This window comes from Saccopteryx leptura, chromosome 1 (assembly GCF_036850995.1).
Source record: "Saccopteryx leptura isolate mSacLep1 chromosome 1, mSacLep1_pri_phased_curated, whole genome shotgun sequence".
In the NCBI taxonomy this organism is placed as follows: Eukaryota; Metazoa; Chordata; class Mammalia; order Chiroptera; family Emballonuridae; genus Saccopteryx; species Saccopteryx leptura.
The window spans coordinates 50,945,446-50,966,261 of NC_089503.1; the positions used below are offsets into that span (position 1 = coordinate 50,945,446).

Here is a 20,816-nt window from a genome sequence, read left to right on the forward strand (position 1 = left end):
CTCGCCTATCTAAAATGAATAAATTAAAAAAAAAATTAAAAAAAAAAAAAAAAAGAAAGAAAAGGGAGAGAAAGGGTGTTGGGGGATGAGACCAGGGAAGTTGGCAAATGACTTATATGAAGGTGGAGAAACTGGAGCCTATGAAGGTAAAAATGATTTATGTAAGTCTTGATTGTACTAGGCCTAGAATTCCAGGTGTTCTCACTTATTTTTAAGAGCTCTTCTTTCCTTCCTTTAGCTGTATGTGTTTTCATCTGCATATTTTTATTTGACATGTTAAATTTTGTAAATTTAAGGTATACAGCATGTTATTTTGATATATACTTTTATATATTATAATACTGTCATTGAGGCAATGTTTATCACATTACATCTTTATAGTTCAATGTTATTATCTATGTTCCTTATACTATGCATTAGACCTCTATGACTTATTTCCTATGTGGTACAAGTTTGTACCCCTAAATACTATCAATCTTATCTCTCTCCTCCCCATCCCCTGGTAACCACCTATTTTATTTATTTTTTACAAGTTTTACTTTTTTAGGTTCCATGTATAACTGATAGCTTGTCTTTCTGTGTCTGACTTATCTTGCTTACCATAATGTGCTGATGGTTCATTCACATTGTTGCAAATGGCAGGATATACTCCTCATGGCTGAAAAATATTTCATTGTGTGTATATACCACATCTTTTTCTTCCGTTTTAAAAAAATTTTATTTTTTGCTTTTACTGGAAGGGCGATGAGAGGTAGTTGCTTCACTCTGGCTGTTCATTGGTTGTTTGTTGTATGTGTCTTTTTTTTTTTTTTTTTTACAGAGACAGAGAGTCAGAGAGAGGGATAGACAGACAGGATCGGAGAGAGATGAGAAGCATCAATCATTAGTTTTTCGTTGCGCATTGCGACACCTTAGTTGTTCATTGATTGCTTTCTCCTATGTGCCTTGACCACGGACCTTCAGCAGACCAAGTAACCCCTTGCTTGAGCCAGCGACCTTGGATCCAAGCTGGTGAGCTTTTGTTCAAACCAGATGAGCCCGTGCTCAAGCTGGTGACCTCGGGGTCTTGAACCTGGGTCCTTGGCATCCCAGTCCGATGCTCTATCCACTGTGCTACCGCCTGGTCAGGCTGTAGTATGTGTCTTGACTAGCCAAGCCCAGAGTCTCGAACCTGTGACCTCACCTCAGTATTCCAGGTCAGTGCTCTATCCACTGCACCACCACAGGCCAGGCATGCCACATCATTCCCTCTCCTCCCGTCCCCCTCTCCCCTCCCCTCCCCTCTCCCCTCCACTCCCCTCTCCCCTCCTCTTGCTCCCCTCTCCCCTCCCTTTACTTTTTGCAAGAGAGACAGACAGAAAGGAAGAGAGAGAGATGAGAAGCATCAACTTGTAGTTGTGTCACTTTAGTTGTTCATTGATTGCTTTTCATACTGTCTTGACTGAGGGGCTCCAGCCAAACCAATGACCCTTGGCTCAAGCCAACAACCCTGTACTGTACTAAAGCTGGTGAGCCTGCACTCAAGCCGATGAGCCCACACTCAAACTGGCGACCTTGGGGTTTCAAACTCGGGACCCCAGCATCCCAGGTTGATGCTCTATCCACTGTGCCACCACTGGTCAACATATAGCACATCTTTTTCATCCATTCATCTATTGATGACCATTTGAATTGTTTCCATATGTTGGCTATTGTGCATAATGCTGCAATAAATATGGATGTGCATATATCTCCTTGAAATCCTGTTTTCCTTTCCTTTTGGTATATACCCAGAAGTGGAATTGCTGGATGGTAGATCTATTTTTAATTTTTTTCTTTTATTAAGATTTTTTTTATTGATTTTAGAGAGGGAAAGAGAGGGAGAGAGAGAGAGAGGCGGAGTGGGAAGCATCAGCTCATAGTTGCTTCTTATATGTGTCTTGAACGGATGGACAAGCTTGGGGTTTCAACACTTTATTCACTGTGCCACCATAGGTCAGGTTGTTTTTAATTTTTTGAGGAACCTCCATATTTTCCATAGTGGTTGGACTAATTTACATTCCCACCAAGATATTAGCTTGGCAGATGTGTACCCACCCTGCATGGTATTTGGACGGGCTGAAAGGGAGGCAGTATCTATACTTGATATTTTGCTACCAAAGTTGTGTCCTAGCTGTGGTTTAAAGCAGTCCTGTTTGGGTAGGTTCTCAAACCCTTGTCTCTTGTTGAAACAGTACATTTCAGAATTAGTAGGTACATGAGTTGGACTAAGTTGGTGCCTGAAAGATGTCAAGCAGGGGGAAAGTTGTCATTAAAAGTAATGGTTTTATAATTACAAATCTAAAATTATCTCACAAAGAAAATACATTGAGGAAGAACGTGAGCAAAGTGCATCATATCCTATAGGTTAAGGACTCAGTCTCACAAGACTGCCTCCTGCCCCCCCCCCCCTTTAAAGACTTTATTTATTCATTTTAGAGAGGTGAGAGAGAAAGAGAAAGAGAGAGAAGGGGGAGGAGCAGGAAGCATCAACTCCCATATGTGCCTTGACCTGGCAAGCCCAGGGTTTCGCACAGGCAACTTCACCATTTCAGGTTGATGCTTTATCCACTGCACCATCCAGGCCAGACTTGATTATTAATTTTTTAATTTATTGATTGATTTAGGGAGAGAGGAGAAGGAAGAGAGAGAAACATCAATTTGTTGTTGTATTTATTTATACATTCATTGGCTGACTCTTGTATGTTCCCTAACCAGGGATTGAACCCACAATTTTGGCATATTGGGATGATACTGTAACCAACTGAGCTATGTGGTCGGGGCAGTTGGTTTATTTTTTAAGTTCATTAACTCTTCTGCATCTCCAATCTTCTGTGAAGCCCATTCCCTAAATTAGAGTCTGTTTTCTGTTGAAATCTGTTTTTTCATTTATTATGATCTAGCTGTTTTGAAATCCTTGTCTGCTAATTCCAATATTTGGGTCAACTCAGCGTTGGTTTCTGTTTTCCTTTTTCTTTATGTGCTGAGCAATTTTGGATTGGGTTCTTGACACTGAGTATGCTATGTTGTAGAGACTCTGGACTCTTACTACCTTCCAACAGAGAGCACTGAATTTTGTTTAACTCTGTTCCCTTGTGGTAGGCAGTAGCTTAAATCTCAGTTCGATTCTTTTAGTCCTGACTTGGTTGCTTGAGGTCTGCTGCATGCATGCATGGTTCTAGGATCATCCAGAGATTTGGACAGAGTTTATACATGGTTTGAATCACCTCCTTTCAAGCTTTCTCTGGAATTTCCTTCCCCCATTTGCCAGCTGCAATGATTGCCTTATAGGCTGTCCTCAGGTTCTTCAAGCTAGTAAGACTGTGAGCATTTGTCTGAATTTTAACCACCTTTCATGGTACAGACTGAGACTGGCCTGGCCAAAAGCCATAAAAAGGGAAGCCACGCCTGAGCAGGCGGTGGTGCAGTGGATAGAGTGTCGGGACTGGGATGCAGAGGACCCAAGTTCAAGACTGCAAGGTCGCCAGCTTGAGCACGGGCTCATCTGGCTTGAGCAAAGCTCACCAGCTTGGATCCAAGGTCGCTGGCTTGAGCAAGGGGTTACTCGATCTGCTGAAGGCCTACGGTCAAGGCACATATGAGAAAGCAATCAATGAACAATTAATGTGTCACAACAAAAAACTGATGATTGATGCTTCTCATCTCTCTTCGTTCTTGTCTGTCTGTCCCTATCTATCCCTCTCTCTGACTCTCTGTCTCTGTAAAAAAAAAGGCGGGGAGGGGGGAAGCCAGTGTTGTTACCTTCTTCCAAGTATTGACCCTCATCTCCTAATTCAGAATCTGCCCAAATTAGAAGAAATATACTTAGAACTGTGGTTTCTAACATTTTTGGGTCAGGAGACTTTTTGAGACTCTGATGAAAATTGTGCTCTTTCCCCAGAAAAATGTTCATATCTTTATACAAAATTTTATAAATAATTTCAGAGACTTTAAGGGTTCCTTTGAAGTTTCTGAGCCTAAGCATTCCTTGTTTAGGGTTATTCAAATCGAAGTAGTACCAATAGGCGAATGGCAATACAAATGTCAGTTTGTTTCTTGCTTGGTCAAAGCTTAACAAACAAACAAAGAACCTATTAGAAGTCTTTGTAAGGCATTCAAGCCGGGGTTTTTTTTTTGTTGTTGTTGTTTTTGTTTTTTTTTTTAAAGAGAGAAAGCTAGGTAGGGACAGATAGACAGGAAGGGAGATGAGAAGCATTGACTCATAGTTGCACACTTTAGTTGTTCATTGATTGCTTTCACATATGTGCCTTGACTTGGTTGGGGGAGAGGCTACAGCAGAGCCTGTGAACCCTTTCTGAAGTCAGTGACCTTGGGCTTCCAGCCAGCGACCATGGGGTCATGTCTATGACCCCATGTGCAGGCTGCGACCCTGCGTTCAAGCTGGTGACCCTGTGCTCAAGCCAGATGAATCCCTGCTCAAGTTGGCAACCTTGGGGTTTCGAGCCTTGGGTCCTCAGAGTTCCAAGCAGACACTTTATGCACTGCGCCACCACCTGGTCAGGCAGGCATGCAAGCTTTAAGAAAAGTCTGCTATGGTTTATGTGAACTGTATTTTTCCAATGGCAGATTCAGAGATAGATTGAAATCTTGTTGACTAATATTTAAGCAGCTGTCAGAAATGAGCCTTAGTTCTGTTATCCAAACCTGTCAACATTTGTATTCTCTGTATGTGTTGGGAGAATTAGTTGTTTCTAGCACAGTAGGACAGTTGTGGTTGTGATGTCATATTCCTAATATTGTTTAACTTTTCAAAGGTCTGAATAATTGAGGATTAGCCTTTGACGACATGTGTTTCAGAGGTAGGGCTAATGTAGATGTTTCTGACATGTTAAGTCTCCACTGTTTATTAAAACTCAGCCTTCAGGAAAATTTTGAAAAATTTAATTGTTTTTTAAGAAAAATATGTTAGGTCTGTGAGTCTCTTTCTTCTGTTACTTTTCTGACACCCTTTATAGGGTAGCTATAATAAACATGATTTGTCCTCAGGGCCCACATAACTCTTTGTACACCTCTTTTCCCCTTGCAGTGAAATACTGTGCTCCTGCTACTTACCCTGTCTAATACAAAGAAGGACTTCTGTCTAAGATTGGCACTCTTTGTGGTGCCTTTACTCAAAACCTGGCTCTTTACCTTTAACAAGACTTCTTTCCTCAGCTTGTTTGAAGAAGGGGCAGGAGGTGGAGAGGTGGCCATGAGGACAGAAGATCTAACAACCACTTCTCCCTGTGATTCATAGCCTCCCCTTCCTCTTTGTCTACACTCCAGGTCAGCTTATCATGTTCGCCTCAGGCTTTATCTCACTGGTTGTTTAAAATTCTCCCCTTAAATAATCTCCTGTTCTATCCTTTTTGTGCTCATTGTCTTAGGGGGTACCCCATAGCCATTTTAGGAAAATACTTTTTTTCTAAAGGCTTTTATGTAGGACAGTGGTAACTGTTCTGATTTTTATATACAGCATGTCCTCAATGTGTTTCATTCAATGTCATTTTGTTATAACATTGACGAGGGAAAATGATTGATTTTTGAGCTAGGGCTATTGTCTGTGTGGAGTTGGCACGTCCTCCCTGTGTCTGCACGTGTTTTCTCCAGAGTCTACAGTTTCCTCCCACATTACAGAGATGTTCACATCAGGTGAATTGGCATGTCTGCTTTGTCTCAATCTGAGTGAGTGTGCGTGTGTGAATGCTCCCTGTGATGAAATGGCATCCTGTTCAGGGTTGGGTCCTGCCTTGTGCCGTCAGATGGCCACCTGCAACCCTAAACTAGAATAAGCAGGTTGGAAAATAATAATCTTACTTGTTTTATTTATCTTTCTTATGTTTTGTTTTGTGACACAGAGAGAGACAGAGAGAGGGACAGATAGGGATAGACAGACAGGAAGGGAGAGAGATGAGAAGCATCAATTCTTTATTGTAGCACCTTAGTTGATCATTGATTGCTTTCTCATATGTGCCTTGACTGGGGGGCTACAGCGAACTGAATGACCCCTTGCTTGAGCCAGCGACCTTGCGCTCAAGCTGGTGAGCCTTGCTCAAACCAGGTGAGCCCACCGTGCTCAAGCTGGCTAGTCCTCCACGTCCCAGTTCGACACTTTCTCCACTGCGCCACCTCCTGGTCAGGCTTATTTCTTTTTCTTTTTTTTTGGTGTGTGTATGACAGAGAGACAGAGAGAGGGACAGATAGGGCAAGCAGACTGGAAGGGAGAGAGATGAGAAACATCAATTCTTCGTTGCAGCACTTTAGTTTCTCATATTTGCCTTGACTGGGGGCGGGGGACAACAGCAAACTGAGTGACCCCTTGCTTGAGCCAGCGACCTTGGGCTCAAGCTGGTGAGACTTGCTCAAACCAGATGAGCCTTGCGCTCAAGCTGGCAACCTTGGAGTTTCAAACCTGGATCTTCCGCGTCCTAGTCTGACGCTCTATCTACTGCGCCACAACCTGATAAGGCTATTTATCTTTCTTAAATGTAAATATAGCTCATTTATTTCAGTGTTTAATGTAGAAGTGTTTTGCTCTTATTTAGAAGTTTGGTGATGTTTTTTGTGACCAGAAATATGCAACAGGAGCTTAATTCTAGTTTATATCAATTAGCATTTTGTAAAATTTATTTTATTATATGTCTTTTTGCTTCAAGTTGCAGTTTCCAAGAACCTATTGATGACATTAAGTGAGGACTTCCTGTATGTTCATATATTTTGTGGTTTTTACTGAGGGGATTTTCTAATCTAGTAGGGAAGAAATGAGCAAACTGACAAAAGTGAAGAAGCTTAGCAGGAAGAAATCCTTATCTTGTCTCAGAACTGAATACAGTTTAAAAATACATTCTGAGAATCTCAGACAGTAGACAAGGTCATTATGTCTGCTTGCTGTTTATTTTATTTTATTTATTTATTTTTTTTAATTTTTTTTTTATTTATTCATTTTAGAGAGGAGAGAGAGAGGGAGAGAGAGAGAGACAGGGAGAGAGAAGGGGGGAGGAGCTGGAAGCATCAACTCCCATATGTGCCTTGACCAGGCAAGCCTGGGGTTTCGAACCGGCGACCTCAGCATTTCCAGGTCGATGCTTTATCCACTGTGCCACCACAGGTCAGGCTGCTTGCTGTTTAAGTACTTTGTACTGTAAGTGTAGCCTTGCCATGGGTGGGCTCTTTGCAGGTATCACTGAAAGCTCTGAGACAAACTCTGCATAGCTGTAGGGCTTTGTGGCTCACGCTGGTGCCAGCTGCCTGCTGGTTTTGCCAGTCTCCTTTAGTGAAGATTAGCAAATATATTTTAAGAGATGAAGATTGCTGGAAAAGAGTGTCAGGAAAATCAGTTTGGAAGAAGGGGTCAGGAAATTAGAGGAATTGAAATTGTGGTACTTGCTTTACTAACAGAAAGGAAGTTGAATCTTGTCAGAAGTTGAGAATTATGAATAAGTGGGCTTCTGATAATGATGGGCAAAACTTAGAGCATAGGAATGAAGGTTTTAGTTTTAAAAGCAATAACTTTCTGTCTGGAATCATTACTAGTTTCTAGAACAGGTACCTTAGAATTATTACAAAATTTACTTTTTTAGAAATTTTTGCCATATGCTTCTAGAGTGATGATGTAGAGTGAAGAACTATCTGACTTTAGGTCACCCCAATTCTGTGTTGGTGAAGAATGGCATCTTTCTTGGTAATCACCAGCCCCTTTGGGTTTCAAACCAACTTATGAAAACTTTAATTGGAACAGAATTTATTTTATCAACTAGAGCATGTGAACAGGATCCTGTACAAGTGTGTCTGAATAGTTAGACCAAAAAGAGTGAAGATCTGGAGCCTCCCTGATAATAACCTCCGTATTGGTTATTTGTGCATGTTCTTTTTCCTGTACGTTTGGTAGTAAGTTTCTTGAGGATAGGTGCTTCATCTGGCTTATCTCTATCTCCCACAGTACTTAAGGGCCTTGGATAGCATAATTACTCAATAAATAGAGAATTCAATTGAATTGTCCTTGATTATGTTTTCTACATATTTTTTCTATGACTCCTACTAAACTTATTTGTTTGAAATATTTAGACACACTTAATTTGTCCTCTACTCCAGAACCCCATAGGAAAAGCTATATTTGGGGTAGCATACTTTTTGTTAAAGTGCTAGTGACTTTATAATAGTCTGGTATTGGTTGAGCTCTTCATCCCGTTATACTGTATTGTAATGTTTTTCAAACTGAATTGTAAAACTATTCATAGGTCTGCAATGAGCATATTTAGTTTTAATCACATAGAGTAGAAATTTTGAGAGTGTATGGTATAGTGTAGAGGTAAGTATTATTTTGTGAAATTTTTGTTTTAGGTAAATATAGATATACATCATGTGTATTTATTGCTTCATGATGAAAAATTTATTTTCTACTGGAGTCATGGTCAAAAAGTTTAAATCACACTACTTTATTGTAACATTCTGTTGTTTCATTTGTCATATAGCATTATGCCAGTACATACAGGCTTCTAAAGCCAGGGACGGTGCCAGCCCTTTCATTTCCAGTACAACTGAAGGTAAAAACAGAACAAAATTGAGAATACCCAAAGCTTTCTGGTGCCTCTTACATATGTCTTGCTGGTGGCATTTTGTACACTTTGATCTTCTAACTTTCTTGTGCCTTTTTGACTAGTAGATATTTCATATTTGTATCTCTTTAGGTGGTGGGTTCTTTGGCTTTTTCCTCTTTTTACTGTAATGCTCTCATTTCAATATGCTCTAATGTTTTTAGGAGGAGGAAGGGGGAAACAAAAGTAATTTTCAGAAAATTCAAATGATTTTGATTTGACAAAATAGCTTATTTGATTTACCCTGAAATTTGCTTTCTTACTGTTCTTGGATCTTTTAGTCCCTGTGTATTTTTTTTAGAGATCATATATGCATATTTCATTCTGAATTTAAGCAAACTAAATATGGCATTAAGAAAAAAAAAAGATGGATCTAATTCTTTATTTATTATTCCTTGTGCTTTCCCCCTCTTTCCCAAGAAAATTAATCACTGGGTTTGTTGTAATCATATTTATATTAGTGAAAAGAAATGATAGCTACTGGTGTCCAATATTAATCATGCTAAACTTTTCAGCTTATTTACTTACCTAATAACTTTAATACCCTTTCTGTTCTTAGATGGTTGGCATTTCTGTACCTTGCTTGGCCTTCATTTTTGTACACCTTGTGATTTCAAGGGACTTTGTGGAGATGATTTACTTCTTTCTTTTTCTTGTAGGAGAAAATTTTGAGCAGACACCGCTGAGACGAACATTCAAGTCTAAGGTCCTTGCACGATATCCTGATAATGTAGAATGGAATCCCTTTGACCAAGATGCAGTGGGAATGGTTAGTATTTGTTCGCTACAAATATTAGGAATTACAGAGTAAATTTTGAAAAAGGGATTATATGTATTTTGTTCACGATTCTGCATTTTATCAGTATATCAAATATTCAGGATAGGTATATCAAAACACAAAGTCATAGTGTGTGTCTCTTGTATCTGACAAATACATAGTAATGGGGCAGTGAACTTTTTTGTGGTACTGAGCTATTGGTTGCTTATATCATTGAGATCAATAAAGAGTGAGTTTTAAAGCAATTATCTCTCAAGCGTGTTATATATATGTCTGAGTGATGTAGCAGAAATGACTTTCTCTTATCACAATTTTAGATAGGACATGTGGAAAAATACTACTATGAGTAAGTTAACCGTTATTGAGTCACTTTGTACTAGGGACTGTGATATACATTTTACATGAATTAACTCATTTAATCTTCACAGTACCCCTTATATCGATAATATTAAATAAATACACAGACACATACATATTTTACATCTGACGTTAAGTAATATATTCAAGATCACATGGCTAGAAGCAGTTGAGCTGGAGTTTGAACACCATAGTCTGGTTTCAGAGCTCTGTTCTTAACCACATATTTGTACTACCTCTATTAATTTTTAATAGCTTTTTATAGTTTTTAGAGGATGACCTTATTTGATGCATGCAATAACCCTATGAAATAGGCAAATATACTATATTATCTTTACTTCACAGATAAGGTAACTGAGTCTTAGCCTCAAGTTTTTTGATACCTAGTCAGAGCTTATTTTATTTTAATACATTCTAAAACCCCCTAGGCTTTGGGAAGTCAAGTTCAGGATATAACATAATGTAGATCCTTGTATTTTGTTAACCTAGGCTACTGGAAGATTGTTTTGTATAGTCAGGTTTGTGTAAAGTAAAAATGGGGACTGATTGATTCAGGTTAATTTGATTAGTTATCCAAGTTTTTTTATGTGCTCTATCTTGAGTTAAAGTGAAAAAAGTACATTTTATGTCATCTCCTTGCTTTGTGTGACATGAGCGCCCTTTTTTCTATGAACAGAGAAGGTTTTAAAGATTTTCTTTATTAATTTTACAGAGAGAGGAGGGGGAGGATGGGGAACGAGAAGTATCAACTCAGTTGCTTCGCTTTAGTTGTTCATTGATTGCTTGTCATATGTGCCTTGACCGGGCAAGCCCAGGGTTTCAAACCAGCAACCTCGGCATTCCAGGTTGATGCTCTATCCATTGTGCCACCACAGGCCAGGCAACAAAGAAGGTTTTATTGGTGACAGAATTCTGTGAACTGATAAGAGTCTAAAACTTTATTTTACTTTTGATACAAAGTTGCATCTATCTGGTTTTTAGATATATTTCTAACATCATTTTTCTTTTTTTTTGCATTTTTCTGAAGCTGGAAACAGGGAGAGACAATCAGACAGACTCCCGCATACGCCCGACCGGGATCCACCCGGCACGCCCACCAGGGGGCGATGCTCTGCCCCTCCAGGGCGTCGCCATGTTGCGACCAGAGCCACTCTAGCGCCTGAGGCAGAGGCCACAGAGCCATCCCCAGCGCCTGGGCCATCTTTGCTCCAATGGAGCCTTGGCTGCGGGAGGGGAAGAGAGAGACAGAGAGGAAGGCGCGGCGGAGGAGTGGAGAAGCAGATGGGCGCTTCTCCTATGTGCCCTGGCCGGGAATCGAACCCAGGTCCTCCGCACGCTAGGCCGACGCTCTACCGCTGAGCCTACCAGCCAGGGCCTAACATCGTTTTTCAATACATGTTGTCATGTATAAACTTCTATATAGCCCTGGTAACTGGATTATTTTATTTACTTGTGTGTCTTAGAATGGGAGATCTTTAGGAAAGATATTTACTGTGTTGATCTTGATATTTCAAACACTCAGGACAGTGGATGCTCTATAACTAAATACGTAATAGTTATGGGTGTTCTGAAAAGAGGATCAGCAGTGGGTATTCTCACCATTTGTTTCTTGTCTGTTGCAGCTGTGCATGCCCAAAGGGCTGGCATTCAAGACCCAGACTGATCCCAGGGAGCCCCAGTTCCACGCCTTTATTATCACAAGGGAGGATGGCTCTCGGACATTTGGGTTTGCCCTCACATTTTATGAGGAGGTGACTAGCAAGCAGATCTGTAGTGCAATGCAGACGCTCTACCACATGCATAATGCTGAATATGACGTCATACATACTCACTCTGCTGATGGCCGAGACCACAGTGACATGGAGGATGGTGAAGGCACTCCTGGGACCAAACTGCAGCGCTTCAACTCCTATGACATTAGCCGGGACACACTGTATGTCTCTAAGTGCATCTGCCTCATCACGCCCATGTCCTTCATGAAAGCATGTCGGAGTGTTCTGGAACAACTTCACCAGGCAGTCACTTCACCCCAGCCCCCTCCACTGCCCCTTGAGAGCTACATATACAATGTACTCTACGAGGTGCCACTCCCACCGCCTGGCCGGTCTTTGAAGTTTTCTGGGGTCTATGGGCCAATAATCTGCCAGAGACCAAGCACCAATGAGCTTCCCCTATTTGACTTTCCTGTCAAAGAGGTCTTTGAACTGCTTGGGGTGGAGAATGTGTTTCAACTTTTTACTTGTGCTCTTCTGGAGTTTCAAATACTGCTCTACTCACAGCGTAAGTCAGTGCTTACCTAGTGCTCTCTTCCTGCATAGGGCCTCCCTTTCCACATCTGATATAGTTGGGCTTACTCTAAAGGTCAAGGGCTATTATAGTTTGAGCAAAAGTCAAATCTTTTGCACCTTTGTGGTGGATGGCAAACCACCATGGACCATGAATGGTGGACCATGAAAGGAATACCATTTCTTCTTGGCTATCATCATTGGCCTTCTGTTGGGTACTACAGCCCTACCTCCTGATACCTCTTCTGATTGATGTTGAAAAGAGGGCCAGAAGGTGATGGTCATGGGAATCTGACTATCAGTTCTGTTCAATTATTCTGAAGAGTTATTTCTGCCCTTTCTTTAGCTTGACAATAAAATTGAGGATTCACAAACAGTAATATACAGGGGTGGGTAAAAGGTTTATAGTTATAAACAATAGAATAATTAATAATCTAAGAATAAACTGTGTTTCATGTACTCACAACTATAAATCTACTTTTGCCCACCCATGTATTTGAAACAAATGTATTTGAGAAATGATGTGTTGCTTCTTTCTGTTGTTTGCTAAACTAAATTGTTTTTATAAATGAGAAGTAAATGTGAGCAGCAGATCTGAACATAATAATAAAGTAGATCAGAAGGAAACAAGTGTTTATTAATAATCCAGACAAATAACAGAAAATTTATTCATTCAGTATATGTTTATTGAGAATCTGTTGTGTTTTGTTGAGAATATATTTATTGAGAATCTGCCCTGCATTGTTCCAGGGGTTAGTGGTACAGTGATGGACAAAACAGGTAAAAACGCTTCCTGCCTGACCAGGCGGTGGCGCAGTGAATAGACCGTTGGACTGGGATGCAGAAGACCCAGGTTTGAGACCCCGACGTCGCCAGCTTGAGTGCGGGCTCATCTGGTTTGAGGAAAAGCTCACCAGCTTGAACCCAAGGTCGCTGGCCCCAGCAAGGGGTTACTCGGTCTGCTGAAAGCACGTAGTCAAGGCACATATGAGAAAGCAATCAATGAACAACTAAGGTGTTGCAGCGCGCAATGAAAAACTAATGATTGATGCTTCTCATCTCTCTCCGTTCCTGTCTGTCTGTCCTTGTCTGTCCCTCTCTCTGACTCACTCTCTGTCTCTGTAAAAAAAACCAAAAAACAAAAAAAAACCGCTTCCCATAATGAAACTTATATTTTAGTGGGAAAAGAGAGGTCATTAAATAAATAAATCAGTAAGTAAATTTATAGTAGGTAAGGTGGTAATAAGGTTTGTGAAGAAAAATAAAATGGGGAAGAGGATGGTATTTGGGGAAGGGAAGTTCCAATTTTCAATAGAGTAATTATTTTAGGTCTCTCTGAGTGACCCATGTGGGAGCTGTGAGAGAACCCGTACTGTTGCCTGGAGCTGAAGTGTCTCCAGTTGATTTTGACTGTCTGAAATGCTTTGTACAGATGACCTTCAGCTGCTTCCTATTTATTGAATATTATTATTTTATTTCATCTCTTGGAACCAAGAGTACATAGACAGTCAATGACAAAGGAAGTAATTACTTTATCATTTGTATGGGTGTATTGGAAATGGATTTTGTGTGGTTGGTTGCTTACAGGTCTTGGAGGTCAGCATCCTGTTTTGGGAACTACAGATTGCTGAATTTCTGAGGCATAATTAGGCTATTCTTCAAGGTGGGCATTGGTTTTGTAAAATATAAAAATGTAGAGAAAAAAAGAAACCCACAACTCACACAGATCAGGAAGGCTGTAGAATTTCTAATTTCTAGTATCTATAAAACCAAACCATATAAATGAAAAGTGGTTTAGCTTTGAAAGAGATTACCTCTCACCCCCCAAAGTGTTTTGTTTTTAACAGTCCCACAACTTCAAGGTCAACACAAGGAATTCTTCAAGAGATTTCAATCTGAGGCAAATAAAGTTAGCCATTGTAGTAGAAGTAAGTGGGCTGAGTTTCAGATACTAGATTACATTCATTTAGAAAAGAAAAACCAGAACTAGACTTCTGTGCTATTGAAAATATTTCTTTTATGGAGCAGCGAAAGCCCCTTCCTTCTGACTGTAGTATGCCCTGTTTTATGATTATAGAGTAGGTATTCACAGATACTGTAGCTAGTGCCCAGGAAGCCTCATGACAAAGGCATTTCAGGGACTCCTTTACTCAGAAGTGTCTGTTGGTCCTCTGTGAGATGTTACTGTCCTTGAGCAAACGTGCCAGGAATTCCAGCCACATAAAGGGCCTGCTTTGTTGACTTTGGGTAAGAGAAGGAGAAAACCTTTTTTTATTTTTTTGATGATTGAAAAGGCCTCCGGTGGTACATCCTGCCATTTTTAAATTTTAAATCCAAAAATGGTATATATGTGTGTGTAAACTGAAAAGAGGGTGGGGTTATTCCCTGTAATATTTATTCAAAAGAAGTTTTAAGAGCCAGTTTGGAACATAGTAAGACTAGACCTTCAGCTTTAAATATCGCTTGAAGGTTTTCTAAGCTTTTACATTCTTTTGATTCATCTTAATTTTGAATTTTAAAATACTTTGATGTCTGAGATTTTCAAGATTATTGCTCTTGAATGGATTATTTACAGACTTTCGTATCTATAAAAAAGCTGAATATATAAGAATTGAAGTCTCATCTGGAGAAGTATTAGAATTCTTCTAGGTAATAATTGTTAGAGTAATCATAGAGCAAAAGAATTTCAGGAAAGAGCAGATAAGCAGAGTTGCATAGGTGCCCTATGAAATTGAGGTATCAGAAAGGCTGAAGGTAGAGTTTGTAATGGTTTAAATTTTATTATTCAGTTGTTGCTTTCATGTAGGATTAAATATTTTTTCTAAAATGATTTATATAGGCCTGACCTGTGGTGGCGCAGTGGATAAAGCGTCAACCTGGAAACACTGAGGTTGCCGGTTCAAAACCCTGGCTTGCCTGGTCAAGGCACATATAGGAGTTGATGCTTCCTGCTCCTCCCCCTTCTCTCTTTCTCTCCCCTCTCTCTCTAAAATGAATAAATAAATAAATAAGAAATAAAAAAAGAGATAGAAAATTAAAAAAAAAAATTTATATAGACTATTTTTTTCTTTTTTTGTAACAGAATCAGAGAGAGAGAGAGAGAGAGAGAAAGGGACAGATAGGGACAGACAGGCAGGAAGGGAGAGAGACATCAGTTATTCATTGCAGCTCCTTAGTTGTTCATTGACTGCTTTCTTATATGTGCCTTGACGGTGTATGTGTGGGGGCTACAGCAGAGCAAGTGACCCCTTGCTCAAGCCAGCAACCATGGGGTCATGTCTATGATCCCACGCTCAAGCCAGTGACCCTGCGCTCAAGCTGGTAAGCCCGTGCTCAAGCTGGTGACCTCGGGGTTTCGAACCTGGGTCCTCTGCCTCCCAGTCCACCACTCTATCCACTGTGCCACTGCTTGGTCAGGTTAGATTATCTAATAATTCTTAATAAGAGGTTGTTTTTTTTGTGTGTGTGTTTTTTAAATTTTATTTATTTAAAAAATTTTTTTTACTGAGAGAGAGAGTCAGAGAGAGGGATAGATAGGGACAGACAGGAATGAAGAGAGATGAGAAGCATCAATTATTAATTTTTCATTGCAACACCTTAGTTGTTCATTGATTGCTTTCTCATATGTGCCTTGACCACGGGCCTTTAGCAGACCGAGTAACCCCTTGCTTGAGCCAGAGACCTTGGGTCCAAGCTGGTGAGCTTTGCTCAAACCAGTTGCACCCACGCTCAAGCTGGCGACTTTGGGGTCTCAAACCTGGGTCCTTCCGCATCCCAGTCTGACACTCTATCCACTGCGCCACCACCTGGTCAGAGTTGTTTTTTGTTTTTTGTTTTTTTTTTTAATTTGGTTATTGTTCTTTGTTGTTACTTCAATTAGGGGGAAACTCTCACTAACTAGTTTTTATTATGGGAATGATAGTGCTTTGTGTGGGTACAATGAAAAATGAGATAGACTTTCTTTTGAACTTGTATCTATCTACCCCTGATCTTTAGTGAATATGAAAGCTCATGCTCTTTGTCCTTCTGTGAAATCAGTTGTATTTTGTTTTTCAATATTGATGATCAAATATCTGAGCTCAGTTTTACCCACTAACTGGTTGCATCACTTATCTGTCAAGTGCCTTAATTCCCCCAAAGCAGCATGTGAATTACTTTTCTGTAATGTACTCAAAATGTTAGAAATGATGAAGTTTTAGTCAATAAGTTCTAGTCATTTACATTACTAGTTAAAATAAAATTGAACGATTTCCAGGACATTCTCTTCTTTGCTCAGCCAGGGGCAAGGTGATAATTTTCAAAGCATTTTTAGTGAGCACATAGAACATGCTTTCCACCTAGTTGATACATACCAGCTTCTGTTCACTTCCTACTCAGTTTTCCTCATTTTTCTGGAAAGCTTTTTGTGACTTAATAACTCCTTTATGAACTAAGCTATGATTTGTTTAATTGTGGGGTGGGTTTTTAGTATGTGAAACCACTTTAACCCTTATGAAAGCTCATTTGAAGTCGGCCATTCCAGAAAGGTATTTATTACTCAGATAATCTTAAAATTTATGTTCCTGTTTTATCTCTTTTTGCCTGAAAAGGGGCATACCATTTGTGAATAGTAATTTTTTTTTTAGTTTCGATTTTAACTGGTCCATTTTATTGGCTTTGTCGAGGTATTTATTACTCATTTATAAAAATAAAACAGAAGAGTTAAACTTTGAGCACAAGCCTTCTCTTCCACACTGTCTCTGACTTAGAAGAAGAGTTTTGAGTCTTCTGTATCTTTTGAGTTCTGAGGAAGTGTTAAAATAACCCATTTGTGCTGTTCTCATTCAGGAAAGATTTCAGCTCCTCAGAATGCAGACATACCTGAGTGGTAAAAGAACCTGTTTTGTTGTTTCCATGTTGAATAGAGACCCAGACTACTGTTCCTTTTCATTTCTTCTGTTTAGGAGAGTCTGCCTGACATTCTGGTGTAGTATTTGGAACAAGGTGCTATTTGTGATTTCTGTCATATTTTCATATTAAGTTGTATTATAAGCAGGGTACCTGTGTGTAGGAGGGTATATTTCCACTTGTGATCTCTTGAGGTCTTTGACAACCATTAGGGAATCACACTCTGCGCATACCCTCGCTGAAGTTTATTCTGATTTTTTCTAAATGTGAAATTGTTTTGAAGATTGTAACTTACTATTTGGAGAGCAAATGCCTTGGTTTTGACTGCTTTGTGTGTGTTTTTTGTTCTGACCTAGATTACCAGAGACTGATGACTGTGGCGGAGACAATTACAGCTCTCATGTTTCCTTTCCAGTGGCAGCATGTCTATGTCCCTATTCTCCCGGCTTCTCTCCTCCATTTCTTAGATGCTCCTGTTCCATACCTGATGGGCTTGCATTCCAATGGCCTGGATGACCGGTCAAATCTGGAGCTGCCTCAAGAGGTGAGAGAAATGTGGAGCTTGAGTGCTAATGCCCTGGCCCCAGTCTAGGGCTGGGGAGAGAGGGGCTTTGGGATATGCCCACTGTGGTGTCACCAAGATTATTTTCTTTTATGTTGGGGAACATTGATAACTTTCCAGGAAAAAGGTAAAAACAACATTTAGCTCAATTTATATCATTTCAGAAACTCTTTTTTATCACCTGACATATATTGTAATCTCTGTGTTTATACAATTGTGAATTACCTTTTTCATACAGTTTTGCCAACACAGTATCTTACACACTTAAAGATACTTATTAGAAACTTTTTATTATATATGACTTTAAACATACATAAAAGAGTAGCATAAGGAATCCTTATGTTCTCAGTGCTTAGCTTCAGCAGTTATTATATGTGTTAAATTATATTTTCTCTACTTCCCATCCCCTTTATTTTACTTATTTAGAGTGAGAGGAGGGGAGATAGACTCTCTCATGTGCCCCGACTGGTATCCACCTGGCAACTGCTGTCTGAGGCTGATGCTCGAATCAGTCAAGCTATCCTCAGCTCCTAAGGCCGACGCTTGGACCAACCAAACCACTGGCCAGAGGAGGGGAAGAGGGAGAGAAGGGGGAGAGGGAGGGGAGAGAAGCAGATGGTTCCTTCTCTGTGTGCCCCAACCAGGAATTGTATCTGGGATGTCCCCAGCCCCTTTAAGGAAATCCACAAAATGTAATTTTATAATTACTCTACTAGTCAGATGTATATTAATAAATCAGTGGTTTTCTTTCATAGGTCACAGTTGATCTGTAAGAATTGACTTGATCATTGTGATTCTTATGGTACTGAGTCAGCTTTGAAAACTATCCTTGTTCAATATAAGAAGGCCTAGGAAGAATGCTTTTCTCTTTCTGTGAGGGTACGCTGCTCCTCTTCCCTGTTGTTTTAAATACCAAATGAATTAATTTAAAATTTGTATTTATATGTTTATTTTCTGCTTCATTCTAAGCAGATTTAATGCATGGTTAGCAATAAGATTGTTTTATTTTTTTTTAATTTTCCTAGAATTACCAGTAGAACTGGTTGATATTTTTAGGTCATTTTGTGGCTGGTATGAAACTAGCTGGGAAGGGCTTTCCTACTCTGACTTTCTTAGTCATTAGAAAGGCTTGGGAAGAAGACTTTGGAATATACAGTCAACATGACTCTCTTTCCTCCCTCCAACAGACTTTTTTTGGGTGGGTTTATTTTGTAACTGAAGAATATGAGTAAGGGGACCACCAAAGAAAAGAACATTCTTGTGGAATTGGATCTAAGCAGTATTCTTGTTGCTAGGCATGTCTGCGCAGCATGCTTGATGAAATTACCAATAATTAGATCACATTTGTAATATTTAATTTATAGTCAAATGCATCTCTTTACTCTTTTTTCCCTCTCCTTTGGTTTTAGAATTAAAATGTCTTCTTTGTAGCCTTTTTAAATATACACTTCATTTGCTCCTTTGATTCTATAGAGCTTTGCTATTTGGGATGGCATGAGATTGATCAAGGAAGAAAAGGTCTAAGTGATGAAGTAAACTATTGAGCTGGAGTATTGGATTTTTATGTGTATTTGTCTACTCAACTGATATCTATACATAAAGAGTAGATACCAAAGGTTGGAGAATGGGGAGCTTTTTGTTGTTTGTTCTAAACAAATACATATTTAATATTGACACCTTTTTCTAGTAAACCTAATTATTATTTTGTAAAGTCAGAGTAAGAATAACAACAAAAAATGGTTGAAGCTGCAAAGCCAAAAAGGTATGCCACATGCATAATCTAATAAATAGGTCAGTAGGCAAAATGCCAGGTTTGTCAGTTGTATTTTTATCTTTGGCATTAGCTTGCTGTATACTTGGGGCAAGTTTCATTCCCTGTGGGATCTCTCATCATTATTTTTTTCTTAATGGGATTGTTTGAGAAACCGTGGTTTGTTTGAGAAACCCAAGAGTTCATGCTGTATTGGGCCTCTACTTTGGTAATATTCCCTATTATTTTGTATCCTTTGCTTCTCCCTGTGGTCTGTTTGGGAAGGAGTGGTGACAGTGGGACTGTAGAGTAGCTGTCTATACTTTTTTATTTATTGATTTTAGGGAGGGGGGACAGAGAGCAAGAGAGAAAGGATGGGATGAAGGGAAGGACCAGGAAGCATTACCTTGCTCCTCGAATGTGCCTTTTTGAATGAAGCCCAAAGTCTTGAACCAGCAACCTCAGCATTCCAGGTTAATGCTTTTTCCACTGTGCCACCACAGGTCAGGCCGTCTGTCTATATTTAATAAGCAATTATAGGGAATCAAAGTCGTACTTCACCCAACTTCATCCAGGGGCAATTTCATAGCTGGATATTTTTACATTAATTTTTAGCAGATAACCTCTGGGGCATTTGAGTCTGTGTATTCCTCATGGATACCCATAATGAATGGAAAGTGGTAATATCTATGAAAGACAACTTTAGAATGTCTCATAAATGATACATTTATAGGAAAAAATTCTAACAGTGCACAAAATCATAAAGATTAAAGTAAAAATTACATTTTACCACCCAGAGATAAGTACTTTCAACATTTTGGTTGATATCCTGTGATATCTTTATGCTTCTATAAGGAAGCTTTGAGGCAATACTGGGGAGATTCACCTGGGCCTGTGCAGGAGGGCACTATCAAGGGTACTAGGTGAGGCAAGCTCAGTGGTGGGATGGGATTCAGCCTGTTTGCACCTGTTCGGCAGAACCAATACCTAATTTTTTGTTGAGTTTGGCGAACCAGTTGTTAAAATGGCACTTGTAATCAGTGTTCTCTCAAAGGTGGTCGCCTGGGCAGCTGCCCAATGTGGAAATCACAAGTTCACATTCCTTACTCTTTTTTTTTGTTTTTTTTTTGTTTTTCTTTGTATTTTTCTGAAGCTGGAAACGGGGAGAGACAGTCAGACAGACTCCCGCATGCGCCCGACCGGGATCCACCCGGCACGCCCACCAGGGGGCGATGCTCTGCCCCTCCAGGGCATCGCTCTGTTGTGAACAGAGCCACTCTAGCGCCTGGGGCAGAGGCCAAGGAGCCATCCCCAGTGCCCGGGCCATCTTTGCTCCAATGGAGCCTCAGCTGTGGGAGGGGAAGAGAGAGACAGAGAGGAAGGAGAGGGGGAGGGGTGGAGAAGCAGATGGGCTCTTCTCCTGTGTGCCCTGGCCGGGAATCGAACCCAGGACTTCAGCACGCCAGGCCGACGCTCTACCACTGAGCCAACCGGCCAGGGCTCCTTACTCTTTAATGTTCATCTGTGCAACAGCGTATTCTAAGTGCTGTAGTAATAATATATATTCCATCCCATCCATGGGTGA

At 40.0% G+C, this 20,816-nt stretch overlaps 1 protein-coding gene across 3 annotated transcripts in view; it reads left to right on the top strand.

Annotated features, from left to right (window-relative positions):
- Nucleotides 1–20,816, top strand: part of DENND5A (DENN domain containing 5A) — a 97,247-nt gene that overhangs the window by 21,500 nt on the left and 54,931 nt on the right. For 2 of the 3 annotated variants that reach the window (XM_066366016.1, XM_066366031.1), the window contains exons 2-5: nucleotides 8,490–8,561; nucleotides 9,272–9,381; nucleotides 11,370–12,027; nucleotides 17,276–17,463. In XM_066366016.1, the coding sequence (XP_066222113.1) occupies nucleotides 8,490–8,561; nucleotides 9,272–9,381; nucleotides 11,370–12,027; nucleotides 17,276–17,463 (1,028 nt within the window). The remainder of the gene's footprint in view (nucleotides 1–8,489; nucleotides 8,562–9,271; nucleotides 9,382–11,369; nucleotides 12,028–17,275; nucleotides 17,464–20,816) is intronic. The other variant, XM_066366024.1, reaches the window with a different exon arrangement.